Genomic DNA, 18,800 nt, shown 5'->3' with positions numbered 1-18,800 from the left:
AACAGGGAAAAAAACTGGCAGATACTGTCTCGTAATCAGGTTCAATTTCCCTACAGCTCAGTTGTTCATTTTTTACTTGCCTTACGCTCATGTAAAGAGATTTATATTGGAGATTAATTGATGGAGTGGTTAAAACATGCCGCACACAATTTTGAGCGAAATCAGTCAAATTCCCAGGCTTTCAGGTTACGGCATAATCTTTGCGACAACATCCATGATTTTACCAGGGCTCAGTTTACTGTTTGGTCAGTTGAACACCAGGGAGGAAACTAAACCTGTATTTTATCATCATAGAAGTTGATGCGTGCATTCCAAGTACCAGCATAAATAAACCAGTTTACAGGCGAGAGGAAACAAACTCATTGCCAAATCAGTAGCAAAATGATTGACCTAATACAGAATGTCACTTGGTAGCAAGCAGAATATTTCAGCATTAAGTAGTAAAATGAATCCGAAGCAAGGCAACTACTTGGTTCTCTTGACCGCACGCCTTCCCTGGCCCTTCTTCGGCGGACCCTTCCCACGACGCTTCAGCATTTCAAGCTTGGTAAGACGCCTGCACAGAGAAATATATGGCGTTGTTAAGAACTTAAGATAGACTTGGGTCACAACTCACACCACACTCCTAAGCATCAAATCAACCTCCTTAAAAGAATTTCTTTCACTTACGGTTGTCATGAATGATATCACGGCAACCAAAATAACCAAATGGGGTGGCGAAAAATGGACAACAGTGATTAGCTAAAGTTTAGTGATATATTTAACAAGGAATATAGTTTTTGCCCATGCCGTTGGTCCCATCGTGGTTATGCAAATTCCAGCAACATGAATAACATGCATCTACTGGTTAGAAACATGCCAAGATGGTCAATAAAACCGGCTTACAAAAACACAATAAAACAGGGAATTTGGCATGAAATTTGGTTAGCTCATATATTGCTCATAAAATATCATGTTTATTATAACTCAAGTTCTTACAGTTGGTTATCAATGAAATCATTTTAAAGATAGCAAATATAAAGTAAGTAAATAATCAGTATGCCTACAGTGTTTTGGTAAAGCCAGAAAATAATGCTTGGCCTTTCAGTGGCCAAGTCAGCATTAGGTAAGGATGTGATAGATTATACGCATCTTAAAACCATTACTTGTAACAACAGAGAAACAATAGCGAAAGTAGCATACACATAACGAGCAATGAAATAATTAGCTAAACAAAGGCGGTTACTCAAATGCCAAATGGAAAGAATACAAACAACCTAGCAAACAAAATCTATGAGGCTGGTAAGGCTTGCCTTTTCATGCTTATAATCAGCACTCCAGTTACCTCTGACTAACAAGAACTGCTCTTGTGAAGCAGATGCATAAAGTACTCGTGGGCGCTAGGTAACAGAATTACCTAACATCCTCTAGCATATGCATATCCAGACAGCCAAAAAATAACATTACCTATTCATAACAACCAATACTCGTAAAAACTGTACATCCCTCAGGCGAGATGCATAGCAAGTACACACTGAATATATGCAAAACAATAACCAAACACAATCCCTATCTTGATCTAATCATCTTAGATCTGAACAAATGAGGCATAGAGCACAAAATTGAGATTTGTATTCGTAATCTTCACAGCAGTAATCCAAAAATCGACTGCTGAAAATGGCTTTCTCAATACTACAAATGACAATAAGCACGATTATGGACTACAGTCAAGAATCAAAGCAGCGCACAAAAAACAAAATTATGTATGGACATGCTGTTAATCCGCTCTAAGCCTGCATCCACAAAATGATGAATGCACCAATAAAAATGACCACACATCTGCTACCAGGGATCGCCGAGCTAGTAATTAGCTAGGGCATTCAGGCAACCACATGCATACACATTACTAGTAAACAAGGAAAGAATGCCGTGCCACCACCTGACGGCACACCAGGCGGTGAGGCATATCAGCAAACACATCACAGGCGTCAACGTCACCTCCCCGAGGAATGAAGCATAACGACGAACACGTGGCGGGCGAGCGCAACCAAGTTACTAGAGGGGAATGAAGCGCAAGGCGTGCGCGGGGGCTTACTCTTTCTCCTCGCGCGCCATGACGATGGGGTCGTCCCGCTTGATGTCGTAGGGGTACCACTGCGCGAGCTGCTCGCCGATGAACTTCTTCCGCAGCAGCTTTGTCGCCGCGCGCTTTCCGGAAGGGTTGACCGCGTGGCCGAACACCGCGGCGCGCGCCTCCGCTGCCCCCGCCGTCACCGCCGCCGTCAGCAGCTGCCGCAGCCCGCCCGCCGCCGCGCTCATCTTGCTCGCTCTCTCGGTGGATCGGACGCTCACGATCTCGGCTACGGACGGCCCAGGGTTTTGGGTAGCTCCCAGCCGAAGGCCCAGGTCGACTGTGGCCCATTTAAAAGTTTAACGGGCGTCTGTCAGCTGGTGTGGGTCGTGACTCATGAATTCGTGATGGGCAGCCTCACGCAGCAGTGTTTCATTGGATCGTCCGGCTAATATAGGTAATTTGGTTTAACTCAAAGCATTGATTTAGTCTATTAAAAATATTATGCTAAAAATAATAATTACAAAAGGTAATTTGGTTTAACTCACAGCATTGATGTACTACCCAGGGCGCTCCCCTAACCCCTAACCCCTCCTGTGGCGCTCCCCAGGGCGCCGCCGGGGGGCCGATCTCCCTCCTTCCGCCATCCCCTCTCTCCGTTTCTCTCCCTCTGCCGCTGTCGTCGGCGCTGGCCACGGTGGTGGCGGGCCCCGGCGCCAAAGTGCCCGGAGGGGGAGGGGTTGTTGGAGGCGGCAACCGGCGGTGGCGGCTGGGGTGGTGACCTCCGGCTTCGGCGTGCTCTCCGTCTAGGGCGATGTTCCTGGATGTGCGGCGGTGGCTCCTCCTCCACGGCCTCCGGCGATGGATGGTGGTGGCGGCGGCTGTTGGATCTTGTGCCCGTCAAGATCCATCGTCGGCTTCTGCTGGCGGCGCGAGGAAGGGGGCGGCTATGTGCGGGGCGAGGATGGTGTGGTTGCGGCTTCCGCCGTCCACCGAATTCTCCTTCGTCATCGTTGGTCAGCGGATGGCGGCGTGGGGGCCTGTTCGTCTGCTTCGGGTTTGAAGGTGGTGGTCCTAGGGTTCTTCTTCTGCGAAGATGAAGACCTACCGGATGTTGATCATTTTCATCTAGCCGGAGTGTTGAGTTCCAGAAGGCTTAGCCGGCGAATGCATCAGCGCATCTTTTGCCTGTAGTTTGCTGGATCGGGTGGTATTCGGTCGTGTGCACCCATGCTTTTATTCCGACCGTTTGGTTCTGAAGGGAGCGGCGCGAAGCTCTTTTTCTGTGTTGACATCAAGTAACTATGGATTCATGATAAAAGTCGGAAGAAGAGAATTTCATGAAGGCCGGATGGGAGGACTAGCTTAGGGAGGTTCAACTCTCCGCGTTGTTGAGGGACTTGCTTGGTGTTCCGGGCTTCACAGCAGCGGTATGAAAGTGGGGGCGACAACACAGGTGAAGTTCAGAGTCCTACCTTTCAGGGTGAAAACCCAAGGTCTGGCCTTAACTGGTTGTGTCTGGCAATGACCTTGTTGGAGGCATTGTTTTGAGAGAGGGGACTATCTTCAGGGTGAAAACCTAAGATCTTTGATCCAGCGACGACGGTGTTAGAGCATTGTTCCCTTCTTGAAGGCGTCGTTTTTGGTGAGTCTGTATTTCAGGTGTTGTCTTGGTGGTGGATGTATTGTTGTGGTTAGGCCTAAGAAACTGTAGCGGGACTTTTGTTTCTTAGTTTTTTTTTTTGGTTGTGTGCATCCGTAGTGCCATTAAGGTGGTGCGTTGTTGCAGAGGCTGGGTGTAATTGGTATCTTTTGATATTAATTATTCTCTTTATCGAAAAAAAAATTGATGTACTACCGAACATGCTATGTCTGCACACAAAATCTTGTAAGAAAAATATATTTTTTGTGGGTTGTGTAGAAAAACAAATAAAAATCTTGTGAGAAGCTGTTTTGAATAAGTGAAAACTGTGTTTTGTACAGGAGCTCTACCATGTGCTAGCTATGTGCGTTGACTGCTCTGACTCCCTAGCTCTATGCGCTACAACAAGTATCAAAAAAGTGATTAAGCAATAATATTTTATAGCAATCAGATTTACAATAAAATTTGCCGACAATTTTTACAAAAAATCGGAAACGAATACAACAAAAATCTCATATGTTTGCAAACAATACAAATTAGTCAAGCAACAATTAATTTTTTACATATTGAATTACAACAAAAATAGCATACTATTTTTTACAAATGTCACAAATGATTACAACAAAAATCCATATGTTTACAAACAACGCAAAAGTGGTCAAGCAACAATATTTTATATCAATTAGATTTACAACAAAATTTTACGACAATTTTTACAAAAAATCTGAAACGAATACAACAAAAATCCCATATGTTTGCAAACAATGCAAATTAGTCAAGCAACAATTAACTTTTTACAGATTGAATTACAACAAAAATAACATACTATATTTTACAAATGTCACAAACGATTACAACAAAAATCCATATGTTTACAAACAACGCAAAAGTGGTCAAGCAACAATTAATTTGCTACGAAATGAATTACAATAAAAATCATTAACTATTTTACAAAAGTCACACACGATTACAATAAAGTTGAGCATTTACATGTTGGGGTCCATACATGTACACAAACAATTAACAAGAGTAGCTAAAAGCTAGTACAGTATAGCTGATGTGAGTCAACCCACGTGAGAAGTCTCTGATGATGCATGCACTAGGAGTAGCTACAATTGTGCATGTAGACTCGGCAGGGAGAAAGCGACGTACGCGCGCGGAAAGCGACGTGCGCGTTTGACCATGCGAGCGACCGATTTTCCGCACGACGATCGGTCGGCGGATTATCAGCATTTTCCTTGTGCCAAACGTGATGACCATATAGAACAGAATTACCGAAAAACACGTCAAATGGTAGGTGTTTATCACGTTTGGCATAATTATGATAGTTTTTTTGTCAATCACTCAGGGACAGCTCATGTTCCTTTTGAAATATACCCCTTGCTGCTATACTATTTCAGCAAAAGACCCATGTGGTCTGTTATGGGTCACACAAAAGTTTGGGCAAAAGGCCAAACTATATTTTGGTTGGTTTCATTAAATTTTCAGGGGAAAATTAAGTATATTCCAAATAATCTTTTCGGAAACTTTTTGCATATTCAAAAATTGGATTAGTGCATACACAGATTTCACATAGGTTTCTTTCGTGATTCTTATCGGGCATGTGTTTCGTACAAGTTTCACATAGATTATGTTACGATTCTTATTACTCATGTATTTACACAGATTTTACATAAGCTTCATTCAAGTTTCAAAACATTAAAATTTCAAATTTCCCAAATTGCGTTTAACACTGATCTTGTTTCGGAGGTCTCGTCAAGGCGAAGAAGATGGTGAGAACATCTCCTAACTCGAACTCTCGGTTCAAAATATAGTCTTTTGTTTGTTAGGACAAAATATTAAATGCCTCGAGTAAATAATGGGAGAGGGAGTGTATTGCAGGTTGATTTTAGTAAACGGCGGGTGATAAGTGCAAAAACATTTTAAGGCTTAAAGGTTGTAGAATATCGGACGGTCGTGGACTACCACCCCTAGATGCCCCCCCCCTCCGCGTTCCTAGCAGTGCCGATGGCAACCATAACCACGACGGGATCATGAGGGGTCGGTGGTTGGCGGCGAGGCTTCGTGCTGGGCCCAAAAGAGACGGCGTGTGTAGCCATGGTGGCCGGAAGTTAGAGCATCTCCACTCGCCCTCTCCAAAAACCCCTAAATTAGTTTTTGGGAGTGCCGGCGTCAAAAACGTCCAGCCACGGTCCCTAAATTAGTTTTTAACCGGCGCGGCTCAACTCTCCATCCGGCGCTCCTAGGTCGAACCCAGTAGAAAGGACGGCTAGCGGGGACGCCAGCGCACCGCGTGTTGGCGGCAACGAACCGGGAAGAAGGCGTGGGAAGCGCCTCCTAGCCGTGGACCCAGCTTGTCAGTGTCGGTGGAGTCATCTTCCTCCTCGCCTTCCGCCCCCGTCAAAGGCTGCTCGTAAAGCGACTGGTCACCTTCAGCGCCTGCTCGTCTTCAACGTCTGCTCGCCTTCATCAGCGCATGCTCGTCTTCAGCGTCGGCGTTAATGCTCTCCAACGCCCCCTCCCCTCAGCGCCATTTAAACCCCCCGCGCCGCTTCCTTGCCGCACATTCCAGCCAGCCACAGCTTCATCCTCGCCGAGCAAACCGTCGCCACCCTCCATCTTCTCCAACACCGGCGCCCACGCCATGGACCACTACGAAGGAGATAGGGCCGCTGCCAACAGCTTTGGCCGCCGTTGGCTTCTCGTCGCCGAGACGCGCGCACTATGGACGGCGGGGTACCCTATCCTTCGGGCTGGGCACTCAGGGCGGACAGCCTGCCGGTCCCGCCGGTCCCGCCGGTGCCGACGGGGACGGCGCGACAGGCCGCAATCTACGGCCATTACTGGTGTGAGCTAACGTCGGAGGAGCGCAACGACTGTCGCTGGACCCCCGACAACCACCACGGCTGGTCGTTGTTATTCCAGCGCCAGCGCGAGGATCGCATCGCCGCCTATGATGATCCCCCGGTGAACAACAACTCCAAGGGACGGCGGCGGTGGTGGAGCGCGCCCGGGAGGACCCTCGTGTGGGTCCTCAACTACATCGCCGAGGGGAACGACCCCCGCTGCAAATGCCGCCACGGCAGTTGGCGCCCTCGCGGGGCCAGGGGATGTGGACGGCGCGGCGTGAGACGCCGTCCTCTTCCTTGCGCTCCTCCTCTTCCCCGACGAGGTACTCGCCGTACCACACGCCATCGCCACGTTTCTTGGCGACGGTGAAGGACGATCAGAAGGACTCCTCGCGAGCATCGTTATCCGCGAACGGCGCCACCCTTTTCTCCGATGCGCCAGCTCCAGCCAGTCAAGCGGGAGTGGACGCTGCCGCCGGAGTACAAGGCGGTGGTGTCCATCGTCAAGGCGGAGGACGACCCCGAGGATTTCTCGGGACTACGCCGCGCCTAGCTGGAGGCATTCCAGGAGACGGACGAGTTCGTCGAGGCCTAGAGCGCGGCGGATCACCGCCGCACGGAGAACGAGTGCCACCGTCGCCTCAACCTCGTCGTCAACCTGGACGACGACGATGACACTGGCCAGCAGGCCCCGCAGGAGGCGCGGGGACGCCGGTCAGGGCTGCAGCTACCTAGGCCCAACGACGAGGAGGGCGAATACGCGACGCCGATGTACCGCCGCCTAGGCCTAGGCCGTGGTGGCAACGATGGTTACTAGTTTTAGGGAATGATGTTTTGGCTCCTGGGTGCATATGCTCCCTTTAGTTTGAACTGCGACTTTGATATATTTTGAAATGTCAAAAAAATCCAAACAAAAAATTCATGTGTATATTTTCACATGCTAAGTGCGCACAAAGTCTTTCCATGAAAAATCAACTTGTACTTTGAGCTGTGTAAAAAAGACAAAATTTAGTGCTGAAAATAAGGCTTTTTGTGAGACTTATTTTGTCTTTTTAGGTCGATCACAAAAAATATCGGTTTCTCGCGAAACTGCAAGAACGCACATAGATTGTCGAGATGTACATGCGAATTTTTTGTTAAATTTTTTTAACAATTAGAAATTTGCTTTTTGGGTGGAGGGAGCGTGTGCATCCAAGAGCCGAAATATGGCTAGTTTTAGTTTTTTTAAAATGTCTATGTTTTTAAATTTGTAAAAATATTCGCCAAACTATCTACATTTAAAAAATTTAAAATTTTAAGTATAGAGGCCACGACTGGAAGCTGCCCGGCCCCTATTTTTGTTTTACCCCAGATGTTCCCATGTGGACCCTACGGAGGGCATATGGGGGGACGCGTGGAGGTGCTCTTGGTACTGGATAATGTCGTCTCGAGAGACTCGATGGGAGATTGGCTACCGCCTGAGCTTTCCGACTGCACAACCAAAATCTTATAAAAGACAAACTGTAGTTTCCATTTACCTTTTGAAGATCATTATTTATCGCAGACATGCACTAGATCTAAGAAAGTACAATACAGTAGTAAGTTTTCCCGAGCACCTACATCAGAACTTTCCCGAGCATCTACATCTAGAATGTTGTTAACGCCACATGCGATGCAACACAGGCATGGCATGTAATCCCCATGGATGGCGCAAAATAGTTCTTTCCAGTCAGTTATAGCAAAACAGGTCACTAGATTATTGTGGTTGTGCGTAATAACAGTCGACTGTCCACCAAAGCCAAATAGCAGACATGATCACATGAACAGGCAATACCAGAATATGGTCCTACCCTGCGACCACCAGCTATACTCCCAAATTATCAGAAACAGGAAGCAACCTTGACAAGGACTCCTTATTCTATGAATCTCTTAATTCTGCAGATGCAAAGAGCCAGATGTTTATAGTGGGCATGATACAAGGACTGAGGGTGGAAACCCAAAACAACTTACAGCCTACCTTTTCTGGAAGATTTATGTCCAACTGTCTACTACTACATCTCTACAACCAGACTTAAACTGGTATAGCTACCAAAACTGTGTGCACATTTTCACATAGAAAATTACACAAGAACGATGAGTTATCTTGACGCTTAATCAGGACCATGGCGAGTGACAGAACGTAATCCACTAAAAGGAAGAGGAGAGGAGCAACGTGCACTAGTCTTTGAATCCAATTAGATAACATTTGCCCAGATGCTTCGTGAGTCCTGGCTACAACGCAGCTCGTCCTTGCCCCTTGGGTAGTTTCTTGGAACCAGCTGTGCAGAGAAAAGGGAAATGTTGTTTAAAATACATCTCTCTCCCATACTAAGCTTGAACCAAAAATAGCATCATGTTCCACACTTACCATCATCCACATCTTTTAATTGGTAGTAATGTGGAGCAATTTCCACCAGCCATTCAGGCTTCAGTTCCGTCACCTGCATTGTTCACACAGCAATTCAGAATCAGTCATCAGAACCAATTCTTTCCGGACTTCCTTAAAACTGGATGAACTGTGCATACCTGGCGCATGTACTCTTTTGTCGTGAGAACTAATTCGTGATATATTACCCATCGAGGAAGTAGCTGCATTAGGAAAATAAGCATATACAACATTAGAAGTAAAATTTGAATGAGTACTACTCCCTCGGTCCCATGAAGGTTGTATGAGATTTGTCTGAATTCAGATGTATACAACAACAACAACAACCAAGCCTTTCAGTCCCAAACAAGTTGGGGTAGGCTAGAGTTGAAACCCATAAGATCTCGAAACCAAGTCACGGTTCCGGAACGTGGATAGCTAACTTCCACGCACCCCTATCCATGGCTAAATCTTTGTCGATATTCCAAACCTTCAGGTCTCTCTTAACGGACTCCTCCCATGTCAAGTTTGGTCTACCACGACCCCTCTTAACATTCTCATCACGCTTTATCCGTCCGCTATGCACTCGGCGCTTCCGGAGGCCTCCGTTGGATATGTCCAAACCATCTGAGACGATGTTGGACCAGCTTCTCTTCAATCGGTGCTACCCCAACTCTCTCCCGTATATCGTCATTCCGTACCCGATCCTTTCTTGTGTGGCCACATATCCATCTCAACATGCGCATCTCTCGCTACACTTAACTGTTGGATATGTCGTCTCTTCGTTGGCCAACACTCGGCGCCATACAACATCGCAGGTCGGATAGCTGTCCTATAAAACCTGCCTTTTAGCTTTTGTGGCACTCTCTTGTCACGAGTACGCCCGAAGCTTGGCGCCACTTCATCCAACCAGCCTTGATTCGGTGGCCCACATCTTCATCGATATCGCCATCCTTCGCAACATGGACCCCAAATATCGAAAAGTGTCTCTCTCCGGTACCACCTGCCCATCAAGGCTAACCTCTCCCTCCTCGTGCCTAGTAGAACTGAAACTGCACCTCATGTATTCAGTTTTAGTTCTACTAAGCCTAAAACCTTTCGATTCGAGAGTTCGCCTCCACAACTCTAACTTTCTATTAACCCCCGTTCGGCTATCATCGACTAGCACCACATCATCCGCAAAGAGCATACACCATGGGATGTCTCCTTGTATATCCCTTGGACAAATAGCATCTAGGTACATCCAACTTTGGACAAATCTCAGACAAGTTCCACAAAACGGAGGGAGTACTATGGATAGAATGTCAAGAATGTAAGCAAAAGAAAGTGGTATAAATCGAAGTGAACTTGCCTGTGCTAATCCTGAACTAGGGTGGACAAAGACAGTCTGCGGGTTCTTAACAGTTCTATATGAACCATTCTTCTGCAAACGTGCAGAATGGTGGAAGAAACCTGCAACACGCAGGTACTCATTCATCAGATTATAGATCTCAGGCAACTTCCACACTAAAGCAACTGCATCGTCAACACAAGTGTCATACCTGATGTTATCGCCTTTTTAATAGCATCCAAATCACTGGCGTTTGAGCAAACCTCAATCTCAACTCTCTCCAGAAGTCCCTCCAGTTGATCTCGAATATCTCTTGCCCTCTTCATGCTACGGACCTGATTTATGAAAGGGCATGTTTTTCACATAAACTTTGCGGAAACAGTCATTCTGATTACTGCATAAAGTGCATAAAGAAGCTGTCTATAGTGTTGTCAAATTTGAAGGTACACCAGGCAAGTATTAGATGTAATTATTAATAAAGAATGCCATCTCCATTACCCTGTATGCCTTATGCCCTACACTACTAAAACAACATAGCATATGTGGACAAAGGCATATGTTAGTATGTTCTGCAGTCAATGTCATTCGTCCTGATGCTCATGCGCATCAATCCTCTATATATCATTGTAATACCGTCGCTCTACAATTTGCAGTACATATGAGATTCCCCATCAATACTTGAAGTTTACCCTTTCAAGAGTATGTAACACTGGGCATGGTAGAAGCGAAACATGATTTTGCAGTACAAAATGTACGGAGCATTTCTCCTTCGACCCTATGAGCATGTGTATTCTCTTCCAATCATTACCCATACAATAGTACGTAGTAGATACTAAAGTTCTATTGGATAGAGCAAGTGCTACACACACAATTAGTAGCAACAGAAGTCACCAAAACCTAACAAAATCTAGAGGAAGGCAATATCTTGAAATAAAAATGATGCTAATATGATGATGTCTATAGAATAAAATAACTTAAAACTTGATCACATGAATGCATGTTATAAATTACAGAACAAGAACGTACCTGGATATAATTTTCATAACACCATTGAGTTGAGAAGTCTGTTTCTTTCCACGAGTTATAGACCTGAAATGTTCCTCAACAAATTAGCCCTTTACAGCTTAAATCCAATAAACAAAATGAATTCTGATCAATTACAAGGGCAGCGAATAATACATTGAGTAAAGCTATATGGTCCCCAACATTGCCAGTGTGGAAGTTCAACCTTGCATTATCTGCATGAACTTGTTTGTCCTTCGGACGATAGAATATAGAATTGCCAATCGACAACATAGATGCAATGGAGATGACCTCATCAGAACACTTATATTTCTCGGCAGCTACTATCGACTTTGACAGCATAGGATCTAATGGAAACTCTGCCATTCGTCTTCCAGTCTTGGTCAACTCCCCACGACTGTTGAGTGCGCTGAGAGCAAAAAGTTGTTCCAAGGCCTTCAACAAGGCCTCTGAAGGGGGTGGGTCCATAAAATCGAAATTAACCAAGTCATGAATACCAAGACTCTTTAGTGTAAGTACCACATTCGCAAGGTTGGTTCTTTGAATCTCAGGAACAGTATTATCCTCAAGATCATGCATATAGTTATAACTTGTGTACAGACGGAAACATTTTCCTGGCCCTGTCCGTCCAGACCTTCCTGCCCTCTGGTTTGCTGACGCCTTTGAGATAGGATTGATAAGCAGGGATTCCATGCCTGTACGGGGGTTGTATGACTTGATCTTACAAAAACCTGGGTCAATAACATATTTTATACCATCAATGGTTAATGAAGTTTCTGCTATATTAGTGGCCAGGACCACTTTCCGAGAACCCTCAGGGGTTGTCTCAAAGATCTTCGCTTGTAGTTCAGTAGGCAGATTTGCATAAATAGGGCATATATTTAGTTCAGGAATCTTTGTGCCTAAGCCCCTAGTTTTGTGTTTAAGGATTTCATCAACTGTTTCAATTTCTTCCTGCCCTGTAAGGAACACTAGGATATCACCAGGGGGTTGTGTCACATGTATCTGTAAGATTGTGACAATGGCAGCATCAATGTAATCTGCTTCTGGAGCTTTTGTATAATGAACTTCAACAGGGTATCGCCTCCCAGGAATCTTGAAAATCGGAGCTGAATCAAAGTAGTCGCTAAATTTTTCCGCGTCCAGGGTTGCACTTGAAATGAGCAACTTTAGATCTGGACGAAACCTTGCAATGTCCTGCACGCGGAGCATTACGTGTATGAGCAACTGAGTGGGTGTCTACAAGTCTGGTGACAAGCATATGAAAAGTGTAAGACAACCCAGCTAACCTTCACCAAACCAAACAAGATATCAGTAGACAGTGTACGCTCATGAGCTTCATCAACCATGACAACACTACACCACAGATAAATCGATATAAATGGTATGTTCAATAGTACAAATCAAATAAAGGACATGACCAACCGACGATTACCTATAGCCAGCCAAATCTGGTTCTCCAAGAAACTCCCTCAAAAGCATTCCATCGGTCATGTATTTAATCATTGTTTTCTCGGAGGTGCAATCCTCAAACCTTATGGAGTAACCAACCTGTAGGGTAGTACTAAACATGGTTATAATCATAGAATTCCGTAAAATGTGATGGCAGATCCATCGCATAAAAACATTCCAGAACTTGACACTATTATACAAAAATAACTAACCTCGTGTCCCAATTTAACACCCATCTCTTGAGACACCCTTGCTGCAACACTCATGGCTGCCACTCGACGAGGTTGCGTACAAGCAACCTGCAATTTCAAAAATTACCTTGAGTTTACAGTTAAGAGCCCATAAATTCACTTCAACCACATCATTAAGGCTAAACCTAGTCGCATTTCATAGAACAATAGCAATAGAATGTTACAGAAGAAAAACTTTTGCAGATTTTTGTGAAGCATTAAACAAAAATCCAACTATTCCTATAAGCGGCATTTGTATTAACATAAAGTACTACATCTCTATGGCATACTAACTTCCTACTCCCTCTGTTCCATATAATTCCGCATATTAGGTTTGGTCAAAGTCAAGTTTTGTAATGTTTGAGCAAGTATAAGATAAAATATAAACACCTGCAATACCAAATGTGTATAAGATGAAAGTATACTTTATTATGGTTCTAATAATATGGATTTGATATTGTATATATTAATTCTTTGCTACATAATTGGTCAAACTTTTTTACCAAACCTAATATGCGGAATAATATTGAACAGAGGGAGTAGGTCATAATAACACAAATTCATTAGAAATATCAATGCGGACGTGTGTCATACCTTTCCTCTTGCTGTATATCCAGCTTCATGAAGATATTGAGGTATTTGCGTCGTTTTACCAGAGCCGGTTTCTCCCACTATGACAATAACCTACAAGAAGCACATCCATAAAAACTCAACAAGACAACAAATATACATAATTAGACCAGACACAGATACTTATACAGAGAAGAGATACTTCTTTTATCAATATTGTTCAAATTTAGGGAAGAAGGGAAGGGGGCTTGGAAAACTTGATAAGTTGCTTGCTGAATTTTGACGCAAGTATTTCACAATGGACACTACCATCACAGAAGGTTTGCCAACCTGATATTCATCAACAGCCTTGAGCAGTTCATCTCTGAATTTATAGATTGGAAGGGTTTTCCGCTCATCCTAATTTAAAAAGGAGGCCATATGAAAGACAAAAACAACTGTTAGGGACTATAATTATCATTCAGCTATTATTAAGAGCATGCTAGGCATATGTTCAAAATAACAGATAAGTTCAAAATTTGATCACACACCTGGAGCTCCCTTTTTAAAATATCTTTTGCATCGATGGTCTCTTGGTCTGAATCGTCTTCAAACTATAAATACGAAAGTTCAGTAAAACAAAATCTTAAACAATCAAATTAGGAGAGAAAGGGTGCATATTTAACTGACTACCTGAGTTCCTTCTATGACCGATGATTTAACAAAATCAATTTGATCATCATCGAATATATACCTAAGAAGTTGAAAAGGAAATGTGAGCACAAACAACTGTTGAACAAAGGTGTGGTCAAGGTTATACATAATTCAACTGTTCAACAAGGTGCAGGCAAAGGCTATAGAGAACACATTAGTGGAACGCAATCAGAACATTTAGTTCAGGTTATATTAAGTATTACTAGGGCCTGTCTGGATGAGGGGTACTTTTGTGTCAGCTTCAGCATTCAGTTCAAGCTTGAACTGACTACCAAAGCTCAGTACAGAAAACCCTCCAGTCCAAGTGCCACCTTACGGTGATCTTTTTATTTAAAACAAAGTTCCTGAGCAGAAAAACATCAGGATATGGAATTGACTGCTGACTGAGGTTAAAGAAAGTTAACCAAAAATCTTCACAATATTGGCTTGTGCATTCTCCATCTCCTAGTTCAAACAAAATTTTAGCTAAAAAAAAGTACCTCAACCAACTACCTTACATACACAACTCTAACTAGAAAGATGGAATGTTACGAAACAGAAAAGACACTGCTGATAAACAATTCAAAAGAGGAAGATGAACTTACTGATATTCATCACCAGACTGCTTTTTATCTTTTGATCCAAACTGCAGTTTCGACTTTCCTGAAACAAGTCAATTTCTTGTTAAATACTCCCTCCGTTTTTATTTACCCTGCGTTTTGGCTTTAGTCAAAGTCAAATTTTCTAAAGTTTAACCAAAGATGTAACAACAAATATCAACAACCATAATTGCAAATTTATATAATATAAAAATACATTTTAAGATGATCCTAATGGTACCCATTTTAAATTTTAGGTATTTATGTTTTTTTCTATATTTTTAGTCAAACTTTGGTAATTGTGAACGGATGGAGTATAGAACAAAGCAAATAGATATAATGTCAGGAAGACATCAAGACGCCAATAATGATAGCCTGTGGATAATGCAGCACAACTGATATGAAATCCAAGTAAATGATATTACCTATTTGATGTTCTTCCCATGCTTCCTGTTCAGCAAAAGGATTCATTTTATCTTTGCCCTCTGGATCTCTGCTTGTCCGGCAAATTCAGAAATCAATATATTTAAAGAAATTCGGGAGTAAGTTACACAAGGAGCATGATACAGAAGGAATCGCAACATACTTGTATCGCTGCATTGCTACAGAGAACCGCTTTTCTTGATTGACACCTTCACCCATGTCATAAGCTTCAGGCATTCTATACTGAAATTCACATGAATTGACGAATTGATGACATTCACATCAAAAGAATACAGTATCACCATTACTCTGTGATTTTTTTTTGGGGGGGTACCTCAGGAACATCATCTGTATTGTCAACATGCTCCTTGACAAGATCATATATCTTCTTTTTGTATCTGCACATGGTAGTTATTAAATGTCAAGGTTTACTTGCAAATGTGGTGCGCAAAATTCTACGCATGTGTGCTTCCAACTAAAGGAGAAAAAAAATTGCCTATATTAATCATCACAAAGTTAGCAGTAGAGAGTGATTTTATTGGACTCAGTTAGAATCAGCACCTGAAGTCATTTTCTTCTGCTTCGGTCAGTTTCACGTCCTGAAAAATGTATTCATGATCAATAATTTCGTCCCTGCATTTAGCACAAAAACAATGACAAGTTAATGCATGTACCAATTTTCCCTATAGAAAACATCATGAACACCAATATACTTGCATTAGAAGTTCTCTTGTACTTACCGGATCTCATCAATTTTTTTGTCCCTTCGCTTTTGCAAGTACGCCTGCCTCGAATAATTTCTGCACATTAGTTTTAGAGGAATGTTAATAACCCATAACTCCTGAAAGATCTTCTCAATGTTATTGCTTGATTTTTAGTATATTCAATAAGATAACTCAAAGCATCAAACTTCTAAATCCAAGCAAAATACAATTAATTTTACCCTTATATTATGTGTCTTTTCTATGATGTCATCTGCTTGAATACAAGATAAACCTTTAAAACTGTGTAAGAGAAAATGGTGAGCAGTTACAAACAGCCTTTTTCCCAACAGTGTATAATCATCAAGGACAAGCAAAGCAGCACAGCAGTCATTTGCATGCATAAGCACCACACAGCTACACATAAATGTGATTAAATTTTCAAGGAAAGGAACAATTCACCTTCTGTGTGCACCATCAATTCATTCAATAAAAATTACGGTAACAGAAGAAACATGCCAAACTTTCTATAAACTTCACCAGTACATCTACGAACATAGTACAAACAAGGGTATTTAGTTTCTACTCTGATACTCCAGTCATAGGTGAAACCCTACTATAGTCAAGAAAAATAATTATTTCCATACACAACTTCTCCAAATATTTAGATGTGCGTACATAATAATAGCACAAAGCTATAGTACAACAATGGAATACCAACTGTCCATTGTACTCAGTTTAATGAGCCATCCAACAAGTTCACTGAATGCTGAAGCCATTAGCCCCTTGCAGAAAGATGGGCAAATATTTAATAACTCTTTCACCACGGCAAAATATACACCATGGTTACTTTCTTTCTAATTTGTTTTTTCTCTAATTTCCTCTTGAAACAATTACTGATTATGGTACACGATGTGAACTGAATAAGTTTTTCATCAGTACAATGAGCAAATAAAACTAATTTATTACATGTGCCGTGTCAACAGAAATTTAAAAGAAAACAACAGTGACAAAATAGAACAACAAAAATTCCAACAGCCATAACCTTAAATCTGAAGTGTCATTCTTGTCCATTGCTTCTGCTCTTCTGATAAGCTCCTCTGTTAACAATTTTAAATCAATAAATTGCAATGGTAATGATAAAGCGGACTAGTACACATGTTCAGGTAAGTATACCTTGTTCTTCCTTAGATAACTGTCGCTCCATCAACTATACATGAGAAACCATGCAATAACATCAGCTCAAAGAACTTACAAGATTCAAAAAAACATAACTGGAATGCATGATTTGTGGCAATTCAGGAATATGCTCAGTGCTAGACTTATTAAGGTAGGTGATGCAAGGAAATACTACTAAAGAGATGTTAATACATGTATACTGGCATGGAGTTCAACTTGTTTTTGGTTAAGTAAGCCCTTTAAGATTTGTACTTCCCACAAATTACTTTCCCAACCTTTAGAGGGCATATATTGGGCTAAAAGAACTTGGGTACCCAAAGTCCATTTCGGAAAAGGAAAAGAAAAAGAGGCTTCGCCATTTCAGAGAAAAAAAAAGTAAGTAATAACGGGCATAGAAAGGCAAAGAATATCAGCTTGCAAGACAATCACCTTTCGAGTATGCGCCGCATCTCTTTCTTTCATGTTCTTCTCTAGCTGAGCTCTTTCCTGTTGGTCTCGGATAATTTCTTGCTCTTCCTACAAGGCATCAAACACTATAATGGATTCAAAAGCACATTTTAATTGATCATCCATGCTTGCGCATTTTTCATGTACAATGTAATAAGGTTCCTAGATGAAGAACATACGTCAAGGGCATCATTGCCGTCATCATCATCCACCTCTTCTGTCCGTCTTCGGACACTCCTCTCAGAATTGTGGGCTACTGTTTCCTGCAACACAACATTATCAACTGAGTCAACGCATGCGAAAGCAACACGGCTAAAGGATGGGGCTACCACGCCGTCTCATACATCATCATCCTTCCCATCGTCTTGGTCTTCGGCCTTCCTCCTAAAATGCTTCCTACTCTTGGAGGATGCACTGGCCGTGGTCGAAGTGTGGTTGTCAACATCATCCTCCTCCTCATCGGCCAGCAGCTTGTAAGTGCTCTGTTTCTGCACAAGCTTCGCTGCCTCCCTTTCCTGTTTCTGGTAATCCTGTGAGCGTCAAGGGAAAGCATAGCATTTAATCATCATAGGCACATTCACACTGACCGTTCTTAGCACGCTAGGATTTGTCAACGAAGGAGGTGAGGTGAATCAGCACTTACACTGATACCCCTGCCCTTGCGGGGAACCTTGGCGTAGATGTCGGCGGCGAAGCTGCGGGTCTCCGCGGACGAGGAGAACCCGTACTCGACGAGCTTCCCCACGAGGTCGCCGGTAGAAGAGCATTCCTTAGCTGAGCGCACGCGCGCATCCCCAAATTAGAAATAGAATTAGAAGAAAAAAAATGAACCCGGCGGGAGCAGAACAGGCCAGAGTTAAATTGGTCGTACCTAGCCCAATGACATACTTGACGAGGACGCTCGTCGAGTATCCTTGGACGGACATGAGCTTGTCGGAGACCCAGTCCCTGAGCTGCTTGTCGCTCGCCATCGCGGGCGGATCGGCACGCCGAAATTGTCTGGAGAGGAACCAAAACCGCGGAAGGGGTGGAGACAGCCGGGACGCGGAGGGGAACGGCGACGCGCGTGAGAGGTGGGGGGGCTGGGGGGTGAGGCGGAGGCGGAGGCGGAGGCGGAGGCGGAGGCGGAGGCGGAGGCGGAGGCGGTGGCGGTGGCAACGGTAGGCTAGGGCACGGCGGCAGCTCTAGGGCATGGAGATACTTCAGTTCAGAGCCGCGATGGGAGGGCCGGATTTGGGACAGAGGAAGGG

The 18,800-nt window shown here is 43.5% G+C and overlaps 2 protein-coding genes across 3 annotated transcripts; both read right to left on the bottom strand.

Moving 5' to 3' along the window:
* Positions 1 to 265: 265 nt before the first annotated feature.
* Positions 266 to 2,298, bottom strand: LOC124650313. The gene is made up of 2 exons (XM_047189854.1): positions 2,075 to 2,298; positions 266 to 556 (listed from the first exon to the last, which is right to left on the bottom strand). The coding sequence occupies exons 1-2, from the start codon at positions 2,296 to 2,298 to the stop codon at positions 466 to 468; spliced, it is 315 nt and encodes a 104-aa protein (XP_047045810.1). The 3' UTR covers positions 266 to 465.
* A 6,135-nt stretch (positions 2,299 to 8,433) lies between these two features.
* On the bottom strand, positions 8,434 to 18,610 carry LOC124648958 (pre-mRNA-splicing factor ATP-dependent RNA helicase DEAH1-like). Of its 2 annotated transcripts, XM_047188640.1 has the most exons (27): positions 18,422 to 18,610; positions 18,194 to 18,324; positions 17,895 to 18,080; positions 17,730 to 17,813; positions 17,533 to 17,619; positions 17,101 to 17,134; positions 16,970 to 17,024; positions 15,964 to 16,023; positions 15,785 to 15,856; positions 15,558 to 15,621; positions 15,387 to 15,466; positions 15,226 to 15,293; positions 14,807 to 14,864; positions 14,202 to 14,262; positions 14,060 to 14,122; positions 13,860 to 13,928; positions 13,554 to 13,643; positions 12,942 to 13,028; positions 12,713 to 12,828; positions 12,567 to 12,633; positions 11,434 to 12,474; positions 11,281 to 11,343; positions 10,466 to 10,589; positions 10,276 to 10,376; positions 9,086 to 9,148; positions 8,928 to 9,000; positions 8,434 to 8,838 (listed from the first exon to the last, which is right to left on the bottom strand). In XM_047188640.1, the coding sequence occupies exons 1-27, from the start codon at positions 18,519 to 18,521 to the stop codon at positions 8,792 to 8,794; spliced, it is 3,144 nt and encodes a 1,047-aa protein (XP_047044596.1). In that variant the 5' UTR covers positions 18,522 to 18,610; the 3' UTR covers positions 8,434 to 8,791. The 2 variants fall into 2 exon arrangements, with proteins under 2 accessions (XP_047044596.1, XP_047044597.1); XM_047188641.1 differs by lacking the exons at positions 17,895 to 18,080; positions 18,194 to 18,324; positions 18,422 to 18,610 and having other exon boundaries at positions 17,533 to 17,636.
* Positions 18,611 to 18,800: the final 190 nt, after the last annotated feature.

This window comes from Lolium rigidum, chromosome 4, assembly GCF_022539505.1.
Source record: "Lolium rigidum isolate FL_2022 chromosome 4, APGP_CSIRO_Lrig_0.1, whole genome shotgun sequence".
Classification (NCBI taxonomy): Eukaryota; Viridiplantae; Streptophyta; class Magnoliopsida; order Poales; family Poaceae; genus Lolium; species Lolium rigidum.
The sequence above is the reverse complement of the archived record's forward strand: the minus strand, read 5'-3'. Positions and strand labels throughout refer to the sequence as shown.